General features: G+C 32.0%; 1 protein-coding gene across 2 annotated transcripts in view; it reads right to left on the reverse strand.

The window, feature by feature from the left end:
* Positions 1–25058, reverse strand: part of Wdr33 (WD repeat domain 33) — a 98769-nt gene that overhangs the window by 22469 nt on the left and 51242 nt on the right. For both annotated transcript variants that reach the window (XM_085824935.1, XM_085824929.1), the window contains exons 8-12: positions 24661–24758; positions 18502–18628; positions 18221–18375; positions 11638–11716; positions 8003–8113 (exon numbers count right to left, since the gene is read on the reverse strand). In XM_085824935.1, coding sequence (XP_085681061.1) covers positions 8003–8113; positions 11638–11716; positions 18221–18375; positions 18502–18628; positions 24661–24758 — 570 coding nt within the window. The remainder of the gene's footprint in view (positions 1–8002; positions 8114–11637; positions 11717–18220; positions 18376–18501; positions 18629–24660; positions 24759–25058) is intronic.

Consider the following 25058-nt stretch of genomic DNA (forward strand, 5'->3'; position numbering starts at 1 on the left):
AAATTTTTTTAAAAATAAAATATAATTTCAGAAAGCAATATACAGTACAAAGTCCATAATTTGGACTCGGTGGGTCTTCGGCAATTCCATATTAAGGGTTTTTCTGGATTATAGATCATCAATTTAAATCTGGTAAGATGGCATGCAGAAATAATACAATTAAAAATATTAAACCATAATTTATGAAATAAAGAGCAATTATCATCTAAAGGGTATCAAAATTTATGAAAAAAAAAAGCTTAATATTTATTTGTTTACTTTATTAAACATTTCTTTCAATGTAAGTTGTTCAAGTTGCTTTGTTTTTTGTGCTAAATGCACATGCATAAACAAATGTGCATGCATAGCATTAAAAGCGCACGCATAAAGCATACAAAAAAAAAAGTTTGTGGCTTTGAGGTCCAGATTATAGATCATTCCAGATTACAGACTTTGTACTGTACAATTTTAAAATACTCTGTAATAAAAATTGCTTTAGATTTATAAGGCATTTTCTCCTTTTTTTCAGCATGCCTTTGTTGAGTAATGGTAGCACATCTGGCGCATATTCGAGAGGTCAAGGTTTGAGTCCCGGCGAGGGCATTGCTTATTTTTCATGTACTCCTGCTTCCAAGAAATCCTGGCGAATCTACAGTGGTGCCCAAACTAAAAGGTGATACAAGATTTGGCAACTGGGTCACGGAATCTCCAGTTACCCTTTAAAAGGGAGAGCATATAAGGTATTTTCTCTCTCCTTTTCTGCAAGCCTTCAGAAGGCTTAAGGCTTAGCAGCATACATAAAGTAACTGATTAATAATGCTTATGAAAATGCAAAATATGAAAAAATAAAGAAAAATTGTAAACTAAGTAAAATTAATGAAGCGGGAAAGGAAAGCATACTCTTTAAGTACATAAAAGAGGGAAAACAAATGTTATTGCTTTTTAAATAATATAAAAATCTAATAATTATATATCTATAATTAATATAAAGTTACATAAATAATTGATATAAAAATTATTATATTTTATGCATGGTAAAAGTTTTAATAATTTTTATAGCAAAAGAATATTTGCATTTAGAGGGTTCATACAAAATTTAGCACTTTGGCAAATATGCCAAACAATCAAGCTAGCTTGACCTAATTTAAAAGTTGAAAAATTACTAACAATAAAAAATTTAAAATACAAACAAATGCAAAGAGATGATAAATTAGGTTTCTTTGCTTGTCATACTTTCCAGAAATAAGAGTATGGCAAAGCACATTTAGTGAATGCTAACAAATGAAGTAAAAAAATCTATAGCTTACAATAATAAATCATTTATACCAAGTGAAAAAAATATTCAATCATTTATAAAGAAATCAGAAAGTACGATCCAAAATAAATGTTGCATAAATTAAGATTATTAAAATAATCGCAAAAACTCAACAATTCATGGTGCACTTGTATATTATTTAGTAAGCAAAATGTTGATTCAGTAATCACCATGCTTCTCAGATACAGGGTTGCCACACAAACAGGAGAATGAAATTCCCTGACTTTTCCAGGTGTGTTTCAAGAAAATTCCAGTCTATCCATGTAATGTACGTTGGCTGTGCTAAGAGGTAAATTAATTATGGTATTACTTGTATTCTGTAGCAAATTCACTTAATTATTCAATAAATCCCAGAGGACATTTATTCTTAATTATTCTTGATATACTTTGTTTCATAATTTTGTTTACTTTTCCACTTAAGAAACTTAATAAAATTTAAGATATATACATTGGATAACAAATGTATGTTTTATTTAATTATTACTCATGATCATCACCAGTTCAACACAAGGCTGATCCGGTCCTTATAAATCACAACGCAATGCTAAATAGTTAGGTTAGATTTTAGGTAAATTTAATTTGTGTGAGGTATGTTCTTAAAAGGCACCTTAACATTTGAAAACACAAATATAATTATATAATAGTTGTTGTTTTCTCCACTGAAGATTGAGATTAGAATCTTCCCAATCTGGAATAAAATAAGGCTTTTTTTGCAGACATTCTGCAGCTAAACGAAAGAAAGAAATCTATTTTAATAAATTGAGGTATTTTATATTTATTTCGCAGCATACATAAGGAAAAATATGTGCATTAAATTTCGTGATGGTATGTCATCATACTGCTAGAATTAATTTCAGGATTATGCCAGAGAAAATTTCCTGAAATTTGGAAATATTATTTACTAATAATAAACAAATTTAGAGAGAAGAAGCATCATTAAATTATATGAATGACATAAAAATAAAGATAATTACTTGAAAAATGAATTAGAATTATCAATGATATTTTAGCGAATGTAGTTATATTACATGGTTAGCCTAGATGACAGATTACTATTTTTTTATTTTATTGTAAAATGGCAAGGTATTTATTAAAAAGAGAAAAAAAGAAAAAGGTTTAAAAAGATTTTGTGGTAAAATTCTAGTATACGATAAGGCCTTGGCACGATTTTGAAAATTGCCGGCAAGACCAAAATGATGCGTTTACTGCGCATCATCATGTCGCCAAATCCCATTGTACCATACATGGAGATTATTCTAACCAAAGAACGTCTATGTAAAGAAGAAAAGGTTCCATACAAGTAAAATGCTATTACGCCGCTAGAATGCGGAGGGAAAATTTGCCAAAGGATTTGGCGACGGAACCTGGCGGCCAGAATTTCCCTCTCCGCGATGTGTACAGGAAATTGAGAAACACGTGTTAAGAAGAAACGTTCTTTGACAAAAAAGAAAACTACGAAAATCCGGTTTTAAATTATTGCGATTCGCAACAGTTTTAAAAACGGATTTTCGTACTTTTTTTTTCCCCCCGAAAAGAAGTAATCCATGAATTAATTTACTTGCGCTAAAAAATATTTTCTTTTTCTTTAGAGTTTAACCACTTGCGCTAAGACTAAACTTCACGGTTGCGGTGCTGTGCGCTATAATATAACAAGCGGTAAAGTGTCTCATTTACGCCGTTCAGCATCTGTGAATGCAATCCAGAGCTGTAACTCGAGAAATAAACAATCTCGTTGTTAGGCGACGTGTGCGCCCCGTTATTTTCATTTTTGCGATAAATGCTTATCGACGTGGTGTTCACGTTGCTCGCAGTTTGAGACAAAAGCATCTCGACGTGCATGGATTTATTTTATGAACTCTTGATAACGTGACCTTCGAGCTTCGACACTGGTTTTGAGCTTTAGCAACAGATATATCATGCATGCACAGCTGTTTTCCTCTATGATGAAATGGAGCCACGTCTGTTGCAGAGAGGTTTTCCTTCTTTACAATACATATTCTTTGATTCTAACCTCCATGGTACCATATACTAGGATTAAACCCATTTTGTGTTATATGAGAACAGGTACTTTCTTTAGTTCATGCACTGCACATGCGATTCTCGAGAATACTGGAAACCAAAAGTTGCGGGAAACTTGCTTTGCCTTTCTAAAAGACAATCAAATTGGAGCTGCGAAAATTGGCTCTATGCCAGCTGCCCGAATGACACTCACGTGATACACAGTTCGCCAAAAAAGTTATCTCTTCCGACGTCGGCGCAAAAATCACTTTTCTTTGGCGGAATCGTTGTATGAAATTCCCTGACTTTTCCAGATTTTGACAAAAATACTTAAATTCCCTGACTTTTTTGGTCAATTTATAAATTTCCTGACTTTTTCCAGTTCTCCCGGTTTTCCAGGTAGCATGGCAACCCTGCAGACATGTGATTTTCATACACAATTTCAAAGGCTGTCCAAATAAATACACAGGTGCTGCAGATGCTGAGAGATACTTGTTTGGAAAATGTGTATTTTTGACCCTCTACACTGCATTAATTACTTACTAATTTAAAATTATTTTAGATGCATGAAAACTTTTCTACTTGCTTAAGTTTTATATATAATGTAGGGATGAATATAAAAACCTAAATATTTATCCATATTCAGAGAAAAGTTATAATCTTATTTGAAATTTGAATTTCCTGGGAAAATCTATACAATATTTTAAGACTAACTTTTAAAGCATTTGTAAGTTAGTCTTAAAAAGAAGTCTACTTATAACTGCTTCAGATCACTTCTTTTCTTGTAAACTGTTATAACGTTATATTCTCATATAACGTTATATTCTCATATAACACAAAATGGGTTTAATCCTAGTATACGTGACTAGGTATACTACGTGTTATGTGACTTACTCCAATTTCTAAAAATACTCAAATAATACACAATCCAATAAATATGAATAAACTAAAAAGGTACTATTAATGATATAACACTGAATAAGATTTAACTTAAACTGAGTAAGATTTAAGAGTATTGAAATAGTATTTAACCATGTATCCTGACAAAGTTAAATACTATTTCAATATTCTCATCATCTCAGTTCTTTTCAAAATAGTAATTAACTGTTAAAAATACATATTTTAAGCATAATAATGGCTACCTTTACAGATAAAATGGCCAATGTAATAACATTTCAAATGAGGCTAAGTAGCATTTTGATTATTAATGTAAAGTCTTAATGATTATTAATGAAAAGCTTTATATAATTCTGTGGGCAGGTAATTTTCCAAAGCTTGAGACATACTCCCAATTTACTAGCTTTTCAAATAGATAAATACATTTTTTTTATTTATGGATTATACTACTGATTATGAAACTGTCTCCAAGAAGCATGATTTAGCTCAATTATGGATAACCATGCCATAACAACAAATATCATCTGCACTTTCGTTTGATGTAACATCAATTGATTCTCAATAAGCCACTTTTTATGAACAAAGATATAAATGAACTGTTATTGCTGTACTTTTTTGCTTTCATGTGAAAAAAAAAATGACTTCAAGAAATGTAGAAACACTTGTGACTGCACTCTGGGTCATTTACAGTTGTTTGAGAGAATCTGATTAGATGTGGGAGAAGACAACTGTATACTGCCTACAAAACAGTAACAGATTGGAATAATCACCTGAGGAAAGTTTGTACTTACAGCATTCTAAACAGAACTTCCAGTAAAATTGAAGGGCCTAATAAAATAGCACAAATCAGCGAAAGCATTTTTACAAAGTGCAAAAACAAAGCCAGTCGATTACATCCACATTATTGGCTATTTGGTGGATTGTGCTGAGAGAGTTGAGTAATGTTTTACTGTAAGAGGATCAACTATGATTGCTGCAACTTTGACAGAATATCTGACAATTTTTGTGGTTCAATGACAGCCAACTTTCATGGTTAACATGATAACATGCAAGTATCATATTTTTTATAATTTAATAGCTTTTTGAAATTGATTTGACAATAACTTTTTAAAAAACTTTTACTATATTTTAACTTTATACATAAACTTTTGCATATATTTTGGTTCAGAAAAATAAAACTCAATTTACCACTTCAAATGATAGTTAAGGGCAACAGTTCACATATATATTTGTTATAGTTAGAATTCTAAATGTTACATTCACAATTTTAATTATTTTAAATACTTGGTAATTAAATTATACTTAATTATTAAAGACTGAATATTTTGCACTTTATTATAAAATTTTGATTTTATTATCATACAATCACTAAAATACAGAAAAGCTACATTCATCAATAAATTTAATTTTACACATGTAGCAAAGCACATCTTTTTTTATTGCTTTGTCAAGTTGTATTTAATATTCCATAAAATTCTGAATCATCCTACATTTCATTTCATCACAAGAATTTTTCCCAGTACCCATCCAGTCCTTATTTCTTACTGTGCTTAACTTCTCGTGTACAGTCATGCTTAGTCACTTTGCTTGCAAGCTTGAGGAATAAAAGGTTATTAGACTGTAACCAGTATAACCAGTATACATTTTTACTTCCTTGTATAAAGCAAAAAGGAAGTATTATAATCGCAGAAAATTTTCGGTTTAATATTTCAAAAGAAATATCCATTTTGACTGTTCCTGAAACCATTCAGATGAATTTTTTGCATGATATTTGTATGTACGGTCAGAATAAAGAGTCTTTTTTTCAAAAGAGATAGTAAAATGGATTCAAAGGGGATTTTTTTCGTGTACGTATATACATATGTATGTACTTTGCATAACTCAAAAACTTATTAGTCATAGAATGATGGAATTTTGTATTTGGGACTGCTATAACATCTAGTTGTGCACTTCACTTTTTTATTACAATTAGCAGTACCAAACATATACATATACACATACCCCCTTACCCGGCCTTTATTTTCATAATCCTTGGCCACAGTCATATACTTCCAATTACAGAAGCATTTTAAATAATGAAATTAAGTGCGATATTTCAAAATTTGCAATTTTTATGTCATTTTCAATTTGCCTTGAGGAACTGATTAATGAAACTAGAATAATTCAAGGAATGCAGCAAACACACAGATATATTTAAATGATGAAAATTGGCAGTGTGTAATACTTAAAAAAAAATTGGACAAATAATGAACTATAACTTTTAATGTGGTCTCTCCTAGCCTATATTTGGGAAAGTTTTATACTGTTTAGGGGAAAAAATACAAGAAGTTTGACTCCAAAACAAAAACTGACCAGGGTATTTAATTTCAAAATTTGCTGTTTTTGATGTCATTTTCAACCTGCTTTGAGGGATCAGTTTATTATGTTAGAATAATTCAAGGAAATAAGTTTAAATGAAATACAGTAAAAGAATGTGTTAAGTAATGTAGTGTCCACATCAGATTTTTTGTTGTTATATTCAAATCATCAATCTTTGTATATTTATTGCATTCAAAATGTATTTTATCTGTGTGAGATTGTGCACAATTTTTTTAGTTACATTAACTTTTTTAATTGAAACATTTTTCCCCATACGTTTATTATTTTCTTTTCACACTCAGACTTTTAATGCTCGCTTTATGCTGTCTTTTATTCAAACTTCAATGGTTTAAGCATTTATTATATTATACTCAAAACGTATTTTATTTACGTGAAATTATGCTTCCAGTTTTTTAAGTTAAACTTATTTTTTGATAAATTTATCATTTTTTTAAAATTAAGTTACACTTATTTTATAATTAAAATATTTCATCCTTCAACAATTTATGACTTTCTTTCCCTGTTTGGTCTTTCTTAATCAATGCAGAAATACAATTCAAAATACAGCATTTTTGTGTGTGTGTGTGTGTGTGTGCGTTTGTTTGTTTGAGAGGGGAGGTGAAATTGTGTTTACATAAATTTTATTATAAATAATTAGATTTACTAGTTTTGTTTATTAAATTACTTTGAATTCATATCAGTTCTACCATAGATAATTTATTTATACAATTTAAGTTTGGAGAAAAAATTTCATTTGGTTTGTTTTATGCTTTTAATTATAGAAATGTTATAATCATACTATAATTATTTTCATGCATTATGAAAACAGAACTCAAGTTTTCATCTCCTTAATTCAGAATAGTTTCACCTCCTTGATATTTCACAAAGCTCCATACCATGACATGTTTTCCTTCCCCCCCCCTTTAACTGCTGCTCTTTTGCATCTTTTAGTAGTGCTGTTTGATTGGTAAATTTCAGATAACTTCTGGAGTTCTGAAATTAAGGGTGCTTATTATAAAGATAGATCTTTCAGCTACTATGAGAACACCAATTTAAATATTAGTCCTTATGTGTACTGGTCTTGTTAAATTTAGTGACTGTTCACTAAGAAAGGATCTCTGTTTAATGCACATGTTGTGACTCAGGCCCAAAGAGTTCTTTTATAACACTTAATGGGATATACAAATAAAACAATTTTTAACATTGTTAAAATTATATTTTAGTGATTTAAAAAAAATTCCCTACAACAAAACTATACTTTACTATACAGGATCCATATTTATCATAGGATGTTTACCATTATGAAATGAAAATTAACACTTGCATTGCATAGCCAAGAACAAATATGTAATATTAAAAGAAAAAAAAATCAGATTTATAAACTGTAAAGGAAGAAAAAAACCTTCCCCCCCTATAAAGCCCCTATTTTTTAATTGTAAAGCAACAGTTACAAACCTAGAATGATCATTTGAACCAGAACACAAAATATGTCCAAGAGGATGCCATGCAAGCGACCAAACACATGAATCATGAGCTTGTTCCATACAGCCAACTTCTTTATCAGCACTGAAAATGTAGATGACAGCAATTTTAAAAATTAAAAATATAAATCTAAAACATTTTTTTTTTTTTTTCAATTTATATTCTTAGGGTTTTTAATAAAATTACTGGAAACTGCATAAATGAAGATACAAAACAAAACAAGATTCTTAATATTAAATTTGGCATGAGAATACATTTTAAAACTCTAACTGCAAAACATGAAAGCCATTCACTATATTTAAATATACTACTACCATTATTTCTTTGATTCTAAAACCTACTTTTACCCAGAATAAACACCTCTGAAAAAAAATATTACCATTACATTATTATTTCTTTAATATTCTTTGATTCTAAAATGCACTTTTACCCAGTAGATACTTTTGAACTGAGTATTTATGTTAGAATCAATGGCATTTTAAAAACCACAGTCTCGAAGCTTCCCATGCTTTGCCAATAGTAGTGCTTTCCTAACTGTTTGCTTTTGTATATCTTGCTCTTTCAATAAACATTCTATCACCGAACCTCACACAGAACTGCATATTATACAAACACAAATATGGTTCAGGAGAATTAGATTCTATATAAAATAGATTCTCATATTAAGGTGCAATTGTTCCAAAAAAATTACTGGCTCATAGATAACTGATGAATAACAAACCAAGAACTAAGAAGACTTATTGCCAATAAAATGAATTCTAAATACTTGTAAGGCATATTTTAGTGCTTTATTTTATTATTATTATGAGGTTGCGGCCCTCATTCTTCTTTAGCATGCTATCTCCCGCCCTTAAGAGGTACACTTCTTCATCAAGGCTATCCTTAATTTCTTTAAAAGTCAATTAATTTACTTATTTTATCCACAGCTAGTATTAAAATTAAGGAGTGCATTTTAACGATCAAAATTGGTGAACTACAATATTTACAATCCTATAAACTGAAAATTCAACTTAGGGTTGAAAAAGAAAATTATTTAGATTAGAAAATATGTTTTACGTGCCACAAAAGAAAATTTGCACATTTTATGAAATTTTGCTTTCCTATTTTGTTCCCTATTTTTTTTTAAACCTGTTCACAGCTAAATTTGTTTTGCAATTTTATACTTCCTAGTTTGGTTTATTTGATTATGACAAAGCACTTGAGAACTATCTGCCTTAGAGGAGGGATGCCTTCACAGGGTACTTTCTAAGGGAAACTAGCTCATATCCATATTACACATTGGGAAAACCATGAAAATGCCCATGCAGCCAGCTCGTTTGCTTTGGAATCAAACCAAGTTAAACTACCAGTGTTCAGCAACTTATTTACTCAGCCGGTGGTGGCCTGACAGTTTTCTGGAATTTAATTAATACCACAATCCAAAAGATCATAAGATATGTTAATATTTACAAAATATATTGCAATTACATATGAATACCAAATTTATTACAATTATTTCATATTATAAACATATTAAATAAATAAATGGCAATGCAGAAAAAACAATTCAGAATCTGGTGCTTTGCAGTGAAGCTGTCTTCATCGTTCTAGCATGATAACCTGAAGGCTGTGTCACTGATTGTTTCGGCGTTTTTATAATACTTCTTCAATGACTGTAAAACATGATTTTAGAGCTGTCTTGAAAAATACTGGCCAATAAAGTGTCTTGATACTTCGTCAAGTAGTGATGTCATTAGTCACTCCAAATCTGCACGAACCCCGTACGTACTTAACATAAAGGAATAAAAAACGTAACTCGATGAAATATCAAAACACACTTTATTGGCCAGTATTATTCAAGACAGCTCCAATAACATATTTTTACAGTCGTCGAAGAACCACTATAAACACGCTGGAACAATCAGCGACACAGCTTTCCGGCTATCAAGCTATCATGATGAAGACAGCTTCACGCCAAAGCACCAGAGTACAGCTCCTGACTCTCCTCGGTTGTTCTCAGAACCCTAGGTATTCTCGAGACTCTTCATGATACAATTCACGATGCACTCGACAATACACTGGAGTACAGCTCCCGACTTCTTGGTTCACTCACCCCCAGAGCTAAACACACTCTCTCGACAATGCACTAACCGCGACACACTAAGAGATTTTTTCGCTGCAGTTGGCACTAGGCACTCAATGACTGACTATCAACTTAATGCACTCCGCACAAACTAACTAACTCTCCGTGTACCAGCAGGGTTTATATAGCTTTTGACTTGTGTTCGAGAACATTCTGGGCTAAACCGGTAAGAATTTGTTCCAGAAGGTTCTCCATCCGTCTATGACATATAGCCAATTTTGTAGCCAAATGGGCGATTTCTCACCAAATGTGGCAACCATGCCTCCCCTTGCCATTTTATGATAACCCTAAACCTGCTTCATGGAGAAGTTATGTTACTGCACCTGGACATTCTGTAACACTATTCATCGTGTCAGGTATGCCATCTCCCAGGCGAATATTTGCTCCCGTATACAGCAGGTCATACACAGGCTGGTGATGTCAGCATTATGATTTGGGGTACGTTCTCATGGGCTGCTCTGGGACCCTTAGTTGTGGTAGAACAGACTTTAAAAGCTGCGGACTATCTGAAATTAATTGCACATCAGTTGCATCTTCACATGGCATCTTGCCTTCTCAAATAAACAACACCCCTATCTCACAAGGCTCGAACAGTGTTGGAATGGTTTGAGGAGTATAAGGATGAATTCCAATTAATGTCCTGGCCATCTAACTTGTGGGATCTTCCCTTGATACAGCACATTTAGGATTTCACAGAACAGCAGCTCATAGCTCAAATACAGAATATCTTGACGTGACCACTGCTTAGACATTTTGTACAACCTGTCTCCAGTTATCTACCAAGAACTACTGGCATCCATGCCAAGATGAGCTGCAGCTGTTTTGCAGGGTAAAGGTCCAGCAAAGCTTTATTGAGTAGGTGGTCATAATGCTTTATGTTTACCTGTTTTCAGTTTAGTTAATTAATTGCTGTTTATGTAATTTTCAGTGTTTCATTACGGATGTTTCTTTCATATATGCAACACTTGCTTTTTCACTAGCAAACTCTGCAATGGCTACGTTTTGTTACAAGGGGGAAAAACTGCACACATTAATCATAACAAGCAGTAGCCAAAAAGATGACCATCATATCAAAAGCCACATTCTATGACGGTACAAAGCAGATGTAACCATTCATAGGTTGCTATAAATATACATTTCCAAAAAAGTCTGGGCTGCCTAATTGAGCAACATGACATATTGTCCGGTGATTCTTTTTGGTTGGTTGCATAAGCAAAGAGTACCTAAAGTTATTCTTATCAATAATTAAAAACAAACACAGTGATTTAGTTTCCAGAATATTTCAATTTAATTAATTCTTATATAGAAATATGAAATAACAAAACACATAAAGTCCATTTCTCAAGCAATACAATCATTGTACCAGATTCTAAATACTTTTAATTACTGCAACAAGTTAAATCTTCATGTCTTTTCACTTTCTGAAACTTGTGTACGTGCTTATCATACATACTGAACAGAAAAAAATTTATATTCTTGTACTTACCCCACAACCCAAAACATGACACATCCATCAGATCCTCCACTAGAAAATAACCCCTCATGTACAGGATGCCATGCAAGTGCTAAAAAATTTTGAAATAACAAGTAAATTACAAATAAATCACATTTAGTAGTAACTTTAAAGTTACTAGTTTTAAATTATAAGAAGATCCAAATGTTCAAGCACAAGATGCAGAGAATGACATACATGGATACTATTTTACATTGAGATTCCTTGAGTGGGCATCAGCTTAATCCACCTATACTGAGCAGTTTTTCCTAATTTAGGTTTATGATTCTTCAGCTATGTCTGGGTATTCTGAGCCAAGTATTTTGTGGTTTCACATTGCATGGAAAATTATGTGTATACAGCAACGACAGTTTCAAGAATTCGAGAGATTGTGATTAATGCTGATTAAATTGAATTATACCTCAAAAAAATACATACCAGATGTTTTAAATATTCTCACAAGCTTTGGCAAAAATATTGTTGTAAAAAAAGGTCTTGTATTGAATATGAGTACATTTCAAAAAAATCAAAGATTTAAAACTAATGGATTCAGTATATGACCTCTTCATTCAACTATGCAAAATTACAAATGAAATTAAATTGGAAAGAATAGATAAATAGAATAGGTGAGTAAGCACACATTTGCATTAATCAGAAAGCAATCATTTTTAACATTTTAAATGGTTAATCAATAATTTAAGTAACAGAAATGCTGTATTTCAGCTATAACTAAATGGAAAATGAAAATTTGTTATTGCAAAGCTTACTTTCTCTAGATTGACAACAAATCTATTATTCTGCTGTTTCAAATGTAAACAAGCAATGGCCGCCATGGAAAAATTATTAGGCATAGCGGCACTTAAACAATCTTTAAATTGTTGATAATTCGAAAAATACTGCATACAGATTTACTAAAGGCATAAAAACCTTAAACAGAAGATAAAAACAACATATTTCAATCACTTTTAAAGCAAAACATGCACAATTTACAAACATATAAGAATACAGAAATTGAAATCACCGAGCCGAGTAACAGAGTGGATATATATACATACATACATACATTTATATACATTTGGTGCGGCCGATTGCAACCAAAATACGAGGTGCACATCTACATGTTATAGCAGTCCTATATATACAAAATTTCAACATTCTGATGCTACTCGTTGAGTCATGCGAGATGCATACGTACGTACGCACAAACACCACAAAAATTCTCTTCAGAATTCATTTTAAATTAGTTTTACAATTTTTTTGGGGGGAAAGAGTCCTTTATCCTGCCCTTACGTACAAATGCCACGCAAAAACATCGTTAAATTGCATTTGATAGCAGTGAAAATGGATATTTGTATTGAAATATGATGCCTGAAACTTTCCACGATTACAATACTTCCTTTTTACCTCATACAAGGAAGTTGGTAGACTTAAATATTTTAAAAATAAACTTATAGCTTCCGAAACAATATTTGGATGGTGCCTTCAAGGCCGGACTGATTCTAATGGTAAATTGTTAAGCATGGACATTATTGTTGACGATAAATTGGTCTCAACACAGTTAAAGCAGTTTTGGGAATTAGAAACATTGGGAATTTAACAAGGGAAGGAAATTAGAAAAAAAGATAATGACATTTTAGAGAATTTTAGCAGAACTATCAAATTTAAAGATTTGTGATATGAGGTTAAACTCGCTTGGAATGAAAATTCGTCTGAATTAAAAACGAATTACGTAAATGCATAAATTTGCTTTAATAAACTGGTTAAAAGGTTGAGAAATGATCCACTGCTTCATCAGCAGTATCACTCGGTTATAGAACAACATTTAAAAATGGGTATAGCCGAGGAAATTGATCCAAGTTCTGAAGAAACAGGAAGAATTTATTACATGCCTCACCAGCCAGTTATTCGACATGACAAACCCGTAAGAGTTGTATTTGATGCATACAGCCATTCGAAAAGTGAATATTCTTTAAACGATTGTCTCTATTCCTGTCCTAATTTAAATCCACCATTGTTAGAGATATTAATACAATTTCGTACACATAGCATAGCATTTACTGACGACACTGAACAAGCCTTTCTCCAGATTTCTCTGTCACTTGAAGATAGGGATGCTGTAAGATTTTTGTGGGCAAATAACCTTACACATAAGGATGGGAAACCTAACACGAAAATACTTAGGATGACTCGCGTTTTGTTTGGAACTACATCCAGCCCATTTTTGCTTCCCGCTATTATCAAACATCACATAAATACCTTTAAAGAAACAAATCAGAAAGCAGTTAAACTATTGAACGAATGTTTATACGTAGATGATTCAATAGGTGGGAATGAAGACGAAAACGAAGCTAAACTCATATATGAAGATATTAGATATATATTGAAGGCTGCTGGTTTCAACATGCGAAAGTGGAAATATACAGGAAGTTTTTGACGAATACGAAAATGGTGAAATTCAGAAAGTTCTTTATTTTAGTTATTGGGATATAAATGGAATTACAAGGAAGACCTTCTGAAGATAGAATCACAAAATCTAACTAATCAAGCTCAAGGGAAAACAAAGCTAATGACAAAAAAAGAAGTTCTTAAAACCTTGCTTTAGGATTCCATTGGATTTATAAGTACATTCACTATTAGGGCAAAAATACTAATGCAGGAAATTTGGCAACTTGGAGTAGATTGGGATGATCCGTTACCATTGGACTTTGAAAACAGAATGAAAAAATGGACTAATAAACTGTCAGTGATTCAGAATGTAAACATTCTGCGATATTACTTCCGAAAGACTAACAAGTCTGAATTGAGAGACATTCAAATGCATTGCTTTACCCACGCAAGCCATAAGGCATATGGAGCTGTGATATACCTGCGATACGTCATGACGGACAGTGAAGTAGGAAGTAGTTTTGTCATTTCCAAAACCAGAGTAGCTCCACTGAAGAAGCTGTTCCTTCCAAGATTAGACCTGATGGTGCGCTCATCGGAGCAAGATTAGCCTCAAATGCGAAACAACAATTAGAGAAAACACTCCAGATGAATGTATATTTTTAGTCAGACTCTTCTGTTACGTTACATTGGATAAAGGGCAATTTAAATAAATGGAAGCCATTCATCCAACATCGAGTAATGGAAATACGAAAGAAAACATCACCTGAGTCCTGGAATTATTGCCCTGGAGATGAAAATCCAGCTGATATGCTGACCAGAGGAAAGAAGACAAATTTCACGAAAGGAATAACGTTGTCTGAACTACGAAATAGTGACATGTGATGGCATGGACCTAAGTGGCTATTACAGAGCATCGATTCGTGGCCAAAACTTCCAGAATCAGTAAGAGATCTCAAAGATAATGAACAGCTTGAACTTCGAAGGGAAGCTGTAGAGAACTCAACAGTCATAGTTGAAAATTCCATTGAGAACGAATTCATTAAAAGGTATTCGTCATTTAGCAAATTGATTAGAACTACTGCATGGTGTTTAAGGTTTGCGAACAACTGTAGAACCAATCCACCATTAAGAAAAGAAAGTTTTTTGAGTGCTTCTGAATTACAGAATGCAACAAAGGTGCTATTCAAATGTGTACAGCATTCTGAATTTCAACCTGAAATTAATTTCCTGCAGTCAAAACGATCAGTTCCAAGTAATAGTAAGGTTTTATCCTTAAATATATTTCTTGATGAAGATAAACTTTTACGAGCTGGTGGGAGACTAAATTTCTCCAATCTTTCAGAAGACCAGAAACATCAACTTCTTTTACCCAAAAGACATCATTTCACTGAATTACTCATAGATTATTATCACAAAAAATCTCTTCATTCAGGCATTCAAACAACACTTTCTCTTATTAGACAATTATACTGGATACCCTCCGGACAAGAAAGAGTTAAATAAATGCATGACGTGCTTTCGGACGAGGAACCAAACCATAAAGCAAACGATGGGAGACTTACCTAGAGATAGAGTTGTAATAACTAGACCATTCGAAAAAGTAGGACTGGACTTTGCAGGTCCAGTTATTACCAAGCCTAATTTGAAAAGATCTAGGGTTACGTTAAAATCATACATCACGATATTTATTTGCTTTAGTACAAAGGCTATTCATTTAGAAGTAGTATCGGATTTGTCTACTGAAGCATTTCTAGCATGTCTTAGAAGGTTTATTGCCAGACGATCTAAACCATCCATTGTTTGGAGTGATAACACTACAAACTTCAAGGGAACGAAGAATATTCTTGATAAACTCTTTAGAATTTGTAGATCGGATCCTATTCAGCGCTTTATTTCCGAAGAAGGTATAACATGGAGATTTATTCCTCCTTCTTCCCTGCATTTTGGCGGATTATGAGAGGCTAATATAAAATCAATGAAGAGAAATTTGACAAAGGTCGCGAAAATGACAATTTTGAACTTTGAAGAGCTGTATACATTAATTACACAAATAGAAGCTTGCTTGAACTCTCAACCTCTGTCACCTATTTCGGCTGATCCAACAGATCTTCAGCCTTTGACTCCAGGTCATTTCCTAATAGGAGCTCCACTTTTGTCGATACCAAAACCGAATGATTCTGCAGATTCTTTGACCTTGTCTTCTAGATGGACTTTAATTCAAAAACTTAGAGCTAATTTCTGGAACCGTTGGAGAGTGTGGAATATCTTAATCATTTGCAGAACCGTTCAAAATGGAATCAAGTGAAATCCAATCTCAAGGCAGGACAACTAGTCTTGTTAAAGGATAAAAACAAGACACCCATGAAGTGGACACTGGCTGGCATTGAGGAGACCTTTCCTGGTCCAGATGGACTAGTACAAGTCGTAGACATCAGAACTTCAGATGGAATCTTTCGTTGAGCCATCTCCAATATCAGTCCACTCCCATTTCCAAATGATGTTGGACAATTGTCCAACGGGGCCGGGATATTCCGGTTTAATGAGAAACAAACTTTTCTCTGCCTCGGAATGGCAACAGTGAGAATTTGACTTTCGATTTGTTATGACACAGCTAGAACACTGCTCATGAGATGTAACATTAGATTCGATTCCAGATTCTAGATTACATTAATTTGTTTAGTATTTAATAAATCCTTTTAAAACTAGATTGAGTATTTGATCATAGAATTATAACTGAACCACCGCTTGCAGAAATTTAGATGTGGCATTTAGATACGTTGTTAGATTCATAGTTAGATGCGTAGGCAGCGACATTCATGATTGGATTAGTGTACATTAGTGTGTGCATAAAACAGAAGTAAAAATCAACAAGCACATGATAACCATTCTTAGTGTCAGGAATAGTGTTAAATATGCTAACCATGCTTATCACTCGCGTTTCAAGACTGACAGGGAAGAAATCTAGATACAATAGCTAGAAGCAACATCTTACATCTAACTGCTTGATCTCACTTACACATAAACACAAATGCAACAGTTTGTACCTTAATGCTTTTTGGTAGTTTCAACTGAACTTCTACATTTTTGAAGCTTGTACTTTCCCAGTAAATTTTTGATTTCACACAAGAACAGGAGGATTTAATTGGCCTCAATTATTAAGCCTAAGCTGCTCTATAACCTGGAATCTTACAATAGCTTAGAATCCAACAGAAAACAACAATTCCTTTCCCATTTTCAATAAGTTTTATTAATGAATTCCTTAACAATATATTTGATGGATGCTTCCTAACAACATGATCTGATGATTTTTGTCATAATATGTCTGATGAATACTTTGTGTTCTATGGCACCTGAATATCAATGTAGACTGCCACGCCTTCTCCTCTATAGCCTTGCAGGCTTTAACAGTATTACACACTTCAAGATGAAATACAGTAAGTACACAGACATATTATGCATTCAGAATGGATGTAGAATAAGAACTAGGGACAGCTATGTACTTTGCTCTTACAGTGCTACACACAATTAATAAAAATAAACAGAGAGCTGTCAGATTATTGTGAAGAGTAGATGGATAAATTTCAGATTAATCTATCATTGTTTATGAGTTACTGAATGAACACAGCATGATAGCTGCCCAAAGAAATATGCTTCAAGCAAATTGTTCTGAGCCTTCGATCATTACAGTTGTCATGTCATAATAACTTCAGTTCAACTGTAGCTTCAATGGCTGTCATGGATAACATTTTAAATAGTTGAGACTGACTGCATTGGATTTGCAAATGAATCCCAAACGAGACAGACATTTATGACTGCAGTGACTTTATAAAACAGGACATATGAATCTAAATTTCCTACCAAACAGTTTGTGATAGTATGAAAAAGAGATGAATGAACTTTATTTTTTACATTATGGGATGCTTCTAGTAAAAAAGTTGTATGAATTTTAGGTAGTTAACATTTGACCACTATTATATAATCTCAGTACTTTCACTGATCCAAACTTTATGAAATTTGCTTATAAAAAGGCTATATAATATCTTCTCTTAAATTAAAAATCTCAACAAAGATATTACCTTACTTTTCCACCAAAGGAAAACAGTGTGGATTTATATTTTAGAGTAACATAATAATTATAGTTTTCTTCGGCTTTTCAAATTACTTATAATAACAAAAAACATATTCTTACTTGTAGCTTCTTTTTTGTGCCCTCGAAAAGTCTGCATTTCTTGACTCATATTTCTAATATCAAACAGCTTTATTAGATGATCACGTGAAGCAGTTAATAACCAATTTCCATTTTTGTTCCATTTGGCATCCATTACAGTATTTTTATGTGCATGTCTAATAAAATAAAATTAAAATAATTAAAACAATAAACATAATATAAAATCAATATCAGAGATAAATTTATTTAATAGACAAATAACTTATTAATGTACTTAGAACATGAAGAAAATTTGTGCATACATAGTAGCAAGAGACTGTCCACTTTTGGGATCCCACAGTTTGATAGGTTGCTGACTGTCTTTACTTCCAGATACAATCAGAGACTTTTGAGGATGCCAATCAACACATTTAACATCAGCACCATGACCTTCATAATTAAAAATACCAGGTAAGCAATTGAAAGAAACCTGAATTTTTTTTAAGCAGCAAAAAAATATAAATAAGACAACATATAGCTTTTTTAGGAGTTGTTCTCATTGTACATTACATAAAATAGATATACGATGAATATTATTTTGAAATTAAGTAGTTGCACATTACTGTTTGAATTTACAACTAAGAGGCAAGAAATATTATTATTCTTAATTATTGATTGCAGTGCTCTTTGCAATAAAAGAAAAATAAATACAGTTTACTTCCTTCAGCATTTCCATTCAGCCCCACCCTCTGCTCACAGAAAATCAAATTTCAATGATTTTATTATTATTTATTATTATTTTTATATACACCCATTTATGTTTTACAGTAACACTAGACGAGAAAAGGTTATAAACTTAAAAAAAAAAAAAAAAAAAAAAAAAAAAAAAAAAAAAAAAAACTACATCAAAATCCTTTAAAAACACTAAAAAGTTACACAATAACTATCCTGTGAAAAGCTGAATGCATTTAAAGGTTGTGAACGAATAAAGTTTTTAACAAATTAACTTAATGGCTTTAATAAGCATTTATGACATTTTGGTAAGATACACATATTTCTCACAAAATGTAAAAAAATTTCTGATTATCACATTAAATGAATACCTTACATTTTTCTTTTGGCATCACTGGCCAGGTGGGTCTGAGTGTACCCTCAATATATTACCTTACATATAATAAAAATAAATATGATAAATCTTATTTACAACAATTAATGAGGTAAAAAATCTAGGTGCTAATAATTACATATTTAACCCTGAACAAGTCAAAATACAGCAATATCATACATAGTCTTGGTAATCACTTCCCTCATTATTCAAAACTATTTGAAATCAGATTAATCAAGGAACTAAACAAATATTTTTTAAAAAGAATAAAAAAAACTACAGTTGGTTCTAAAAAATACTTTTTTTTTTTCAATATATAAAACATGACTAATAAATGTAAATGTTTTTTTCATTAGAAATAATTTTAAAGAATGCATGTTTTATAATTCATTTTTTATTCTCTATAAATTATAACATTGATGTCTACACAATTTTCTTTGGGTTTCTTCTTCATTCATTTCTCTGTAGCAATTAATTTCATTTTTTTGTCATTCTTTGAATTGCAAGATTACATTCAGTGCTAGAATCAACCTACATAATATTCTCTCATAAGGTTTCAACTACTCAACACTTTTTTATAGCTGTTCAGCTGTCTATTCTCGTACGGGTGCTTCGATAAAAATTTTTTTTCCTAAACTGCCATCCCATTCTTCATCTATGTTAATAAGTTTTCATGAGCTAGTTCATTAATATTTGAGTGAGGCATTCAGTTATATTGATGGAATCTAGTTCTCTGAAAACTAAGTTTCTGCTCAATATTCACTATAAGTTTTAAAATAAACAAAATCATTTACATAAAATTGTATGATATGTTTTCATACTGCCCTCATATTGCTTGCCGTTAACTCATGTCATGTTTTGATCACATTTTGGATAATGTTTCTGATGATGCATTCTTTGAAAATTCCATTGCATTTCCTCCTGCTGTAGTTTTTATAATTTGTGAAAATATGCAGTCAAAATAATAAGCCTTAAATATTGCAATGATACTTTGATCAGTTGGTTTCATCAATGATGTCACATTTGATGAAAGAAAAGTTATTGATATATTTTTATTTAAATCACAGAGACCAGTCAGATGACCAGAAAATCTAAAATGAAAAAAAAAAAAAGGGTAATGTTAAAGAGGCACTGGTTTCATTTTGAGATTTCTTGCTGCGTTTCCACTTGATGACAATATGAGATAGTTTTTTAAATCCAGAACACAACTTTTCATTGACTGCTATAAAGAAATGTTACAGCAACTGTTTTTCAGAATAAACTAATTTTGTTAATATTGAATATTTTTTTTCCATCTTTGTAGCCACATTTTTGCATGCTTTCACTAAATTCTTTTGACTATTTTGAAGCACCCACTAAATCTGTACTGACAGGTTCACCAGAAATACGAACATTGTGAACAACAGTTCCTTGCTTTAAAAAAACATTTGTGTGTGTGTTACCTTTATTTATTAAATATCATGTTATTTGCACTTAAACCATAAAACTCAATTCAACAGCAATATTGCAAAATAATTTTAAAATGAGCATATCTTTAGAATTTCCGAAACACAGTCTCATGTGCTGTTCCATACAGTGTTGCCATTCTTCACTTTGAAATCGTTGAGTTTGTTAATCAAAAATTACTTAAAGTGTTAGAAAATATGAAATCAATAATAAAACAAATTTCAAATTCCAAATTAGGGCTTCCAGATGCTCATATTCGGTGGAAGATTACGTTATGCAAAATTTGATGGCTCTAGGTACCACTGTTTTATCACAAGCGAGAAACATACATACATTTATGCCGATTCTTGTTTATTTAATTTATTTAAATATAACATAGGGTGATAATATTTGGTGGTAACAATTTGAAAAGTGAACCAACATTTAAAGTTTTCAACAAAGAATATCAAAATGAAATTAATAGCCCTTTTGGGCTAACGCCCTTTGGGCTAAAAACAAACCTCCACAACTTGCCATCATATTTTTACTATTTCCCTCTCTTTCATTCTCTATATAATCTATTGTCTTAAAACCATTATAAAAACTTGATGCTTTGGCATAAATTCCATTTGACTAAGGGGAAATCATATTTGATTTAATTGTTGACCAATATGAGTAAAATCCTTTCCTTGTTTACTATCCACACACATCTGGTGTTAGTCAGTACTTTTGATAACTAAGACATAGCCATGGCTTGTGTTTAAAGAAGTATTAAAATTTTATAAACTTTTATTAATTAATTTTATTAATTTAATTATTAAAAGGCTTTACTGCAGATTTACATTTTAAAAACTGGAAGACAGATGTTAATTCAACATTAAAGTTCATGAATATTCACTGCTTACTTGTATTATGTAGCTTACACATTAAGAACAGGACAGGAAGGAGGAGATAGATAGAACATTAGAATTTCATCATGGATTTCACAGGTATAGACCCACCACACTACCTGTATAGTTCCATCCTAATTTTTGATGGAAAATAGCCTGGGAAACTGATCTGAGGGTCTTTCACCTCTTTCCCTATCACCAAGCAATTTGAGACAACTTTTGGCTTGTTAGTATTTTAAATGTCTTCATGCCACATAAACACTAATGCCTTCTGGAGTATTTAACATGTGCCCCACAGTAGTTAGAAAGCCACTCTAACAATCAGGGCCACAAACAATAAGTAGGGCTGTTATGAGTGCACAGAATTACACCTTTCATTCATTTCATACAGACCTTTAGACAATGGTGGGTGTTGCTACCAAACTAACAAAAAGTTATATATAGTATGCTTTGCCTCTGCAAAAATGCAAAAATGCAAAAAAAAAAAAAAAAAAAAAAAAAAAAAAAAGGGAAGGGTTACACATTTAGGGTTACATATTACTCATTCTACCGAATGATGAAATTGAACTTGTATTTATGTCTTGAAAGTGTGATTTAGGATATATATTAGATTTCTATACTTGTTTCAAAAGAATAAATTGAATTTAAATACAAATTTAATTAATTCTTTGTGCCATTGCTGCAAGGAATGAAATTCAAAATTTAATTTTAACAAACATGTATATACGTAAAAAAGCAAATTTAAAGATAAAATAATTAAAAAATGTGCAAACATATAAAAGATTTAATTTTCGAACTAATCTACAATATCATTTAAATTCAGATAGCATAAGTAAAACAAATGCAAAACCAAACCATGAAAATAAATTCACCAATTTAGGAAATTAGTTTTTCTTTCTAGCAAGTAATTCAACACAAAACTGGACTTTTTCTGAAATAACACGGCAGTTTTTTTTCCATATTTTGATTCTACGTCTCCAATTGTACGCATGTAATTTCAGTAAATGTCTGACTTCGTATCAAAATATGTGTAGAGTATATAAATGTAATATACGAAGTATGACACAAACACACAAAAAAAGGCTAAGTGTGTAGCTGGAAAACAGAGTGGAGTTAGAACAACTGTTTTGGTGATGTCATGCCACACACCTCCTTTATCCATGTAGCCAGTTTTGACTTGACCGACCACGCTAGTGGGGAGTACTGTGTCATTGAGTGAATATGTGCGCAACTGCGCTCTGCCGAAAAAATATATAACGTAAAAACCGAGCAGAGAATCAACATCAAGTTTCTTGTGAAATTTTTAAAAAATTAGCCATGGAGGAAACATTTTAAATGTTAATCGAGGCTTATGGAGATGAAACTTTGTCTCATGCATGCGTGTTTACAATTTTAAGGGGGAAAGGACAGTGTGGAAGATGATGAACGTACTGAGCACCCCCTTGGGCTCCCAGCCCGTTCATCATGGTTGCTTGGGTTTCCAGAAGTCAGAAAGATGTTAATCAACACTACAACACTGAAGTACTAAAAAGACTTTAGGCCAGGAAATTAGGAAAAAAAAAAAAAAGGCCACAGTTGTGGAGTGATTGATGGCTGTTGCACCAGGACTATGCACCTACTCACACAGCCCTATTTGTCACGCAGTTTTCTGACCAGCAAAAACATTACTGTGATGGGGCATCCTCCTTATTCACCTGATTTGGCTCCATGCGGCTTTTTTTTATTTCTTAAAGTTAAATATTACTTAAAGGGAACCCATTTTATCTCAGTTGAAGAGGTTCAGGCAAAAACGGAGAATCCCCTGAAGGGCCTTCCAAAAACCTCGTTCCAGAAGTGTTACCAGCAGTGGCAGCACCAAATGCAGAAGCGTGTGAATGCTAAAGGGAACTACTTTGAAGGTGATATAATGTCACGGACAACTGATTCTGTATTTAATGATTTATTGGACTAGTCTCCTTTTTTTTTTTTTTTCGTGTGTGTGTGTGTGTCACGATTTGTATATTCTAAGTCATGCTTTCGAGACATGAAAAATGCAAAGGGTATTTGGTTAACTGGCTGAGTAGAATGGGAAATATAAAACATCCTTTTTTTGGGGAGTCAATGTACATGCATACACAATACGGAACCTTAAAAAAAAATTAAATACATATATTGAACCATGCAAAAAGAGAACTGACTATAGAAAGGAGGAACAATGGTAATTCATATATTAAAAAGAACATTTTACACTTTTCTAGAGTTTCAATTTATTTTTCTCAATTCAAATTTAACTTCCTTTGGAAATTTTCACACCAGACTACAGTGAATCTGAACTAATTAATACTGGATCGTGCCAAGTATTGTTCTATTCTTACGTACAATTTAATAATTAATTTTTACAAAACAAAAAACACTTCACATAATCTGGAAAAAATCTTGTATAATGTAACAGAAATATCTACATTAATGAATGAAATAAGGGGGATAGGAAGAATATTTTCAAATGACTTGACTATGTAAAATAAAGTAATATACAGGGTGTCCGAAAAGTCTTTCCCTGATTACATAAATTGATAACTCAGGCTAGAAGTAAGATACAAATATGAAACTTGTGTCGAATTGTTTACAAACTATCAAAGTTTTTTTTCCTGTTTTAGGTTCGCAGTACATAAGTAGTGGATGAGGTGCAGTGCCCAAGAAGCCATGTTAACCACAGTCGTTGAATCGATCCCTCCAGTGATGTTGGGTAATGTGTGGACGGAAATTGAATATCGCCTAGATGTGCTACATGCTACCAAGGGTGCTCATGTGGAAGTTTACTGATGTGTGAAAAAAACTTCTATAGTTTGTAAACAATTAGACACCAGTTTCATATTTGTATCTTACTTCTAGCCTGAGTTATCAACTTATGTAATCAGTGAAAGACTTTTCGGACACCCTGTATTTAATTAAAAATATTTCTAACAAATTCATTTTAAACATTTATTCATCAATTATAAATAGCAAATTGCACATTTGAATTAACAAACAAACATTTATTTAGTACATGTTTTCCCATGCATTCAATCAGAGTTAGTGCTTACCTCTAAGAATTTTTTCTTCAAAGCACTTCAAGAAGTCCCATATGCGAACAGTGCCATCGTCTGAACATGTCACAAATTTTGTATCAACAGGACAGAAACTGGAGAGTAATAAATAAACACTTTCATTAAAAAACTTAAAAGAACTCTATTCAATTTTGTTTCTTATACAACAATTTTTATCAAGCTAGAAAATTTAATTATAAATACTTAAAACCTGCTGACTTAATACATACTAAAGGAGATACATAGTTTAGTTGGCTACAGTAGGTACCACTTAATGCAATCATGTCAATTTATGGCTATTTAGATAACATTAAATGATAAGAAAAAATATCAATCAAAATAACAAAGTTTAAACTTCCTTAATTTAAAAATATTCTTGCAAAATGCCCAGATGC

Source organism: Stegodyphus dumicola, chromosome 1, assembly GCF_044657685.1.
Source record: "Stegodyphus dumicola isolate Sdum_Otavi_A_Nest chromosome 1, ASM4465768v1".
Taxonomy (NCBI): domain Eukaryota; kingdom Metazoa; phylum Arthropoda; class Arachnida; order Araneae; family Eresidae; genus Stegodyphus; species Stegodyphus dumicola.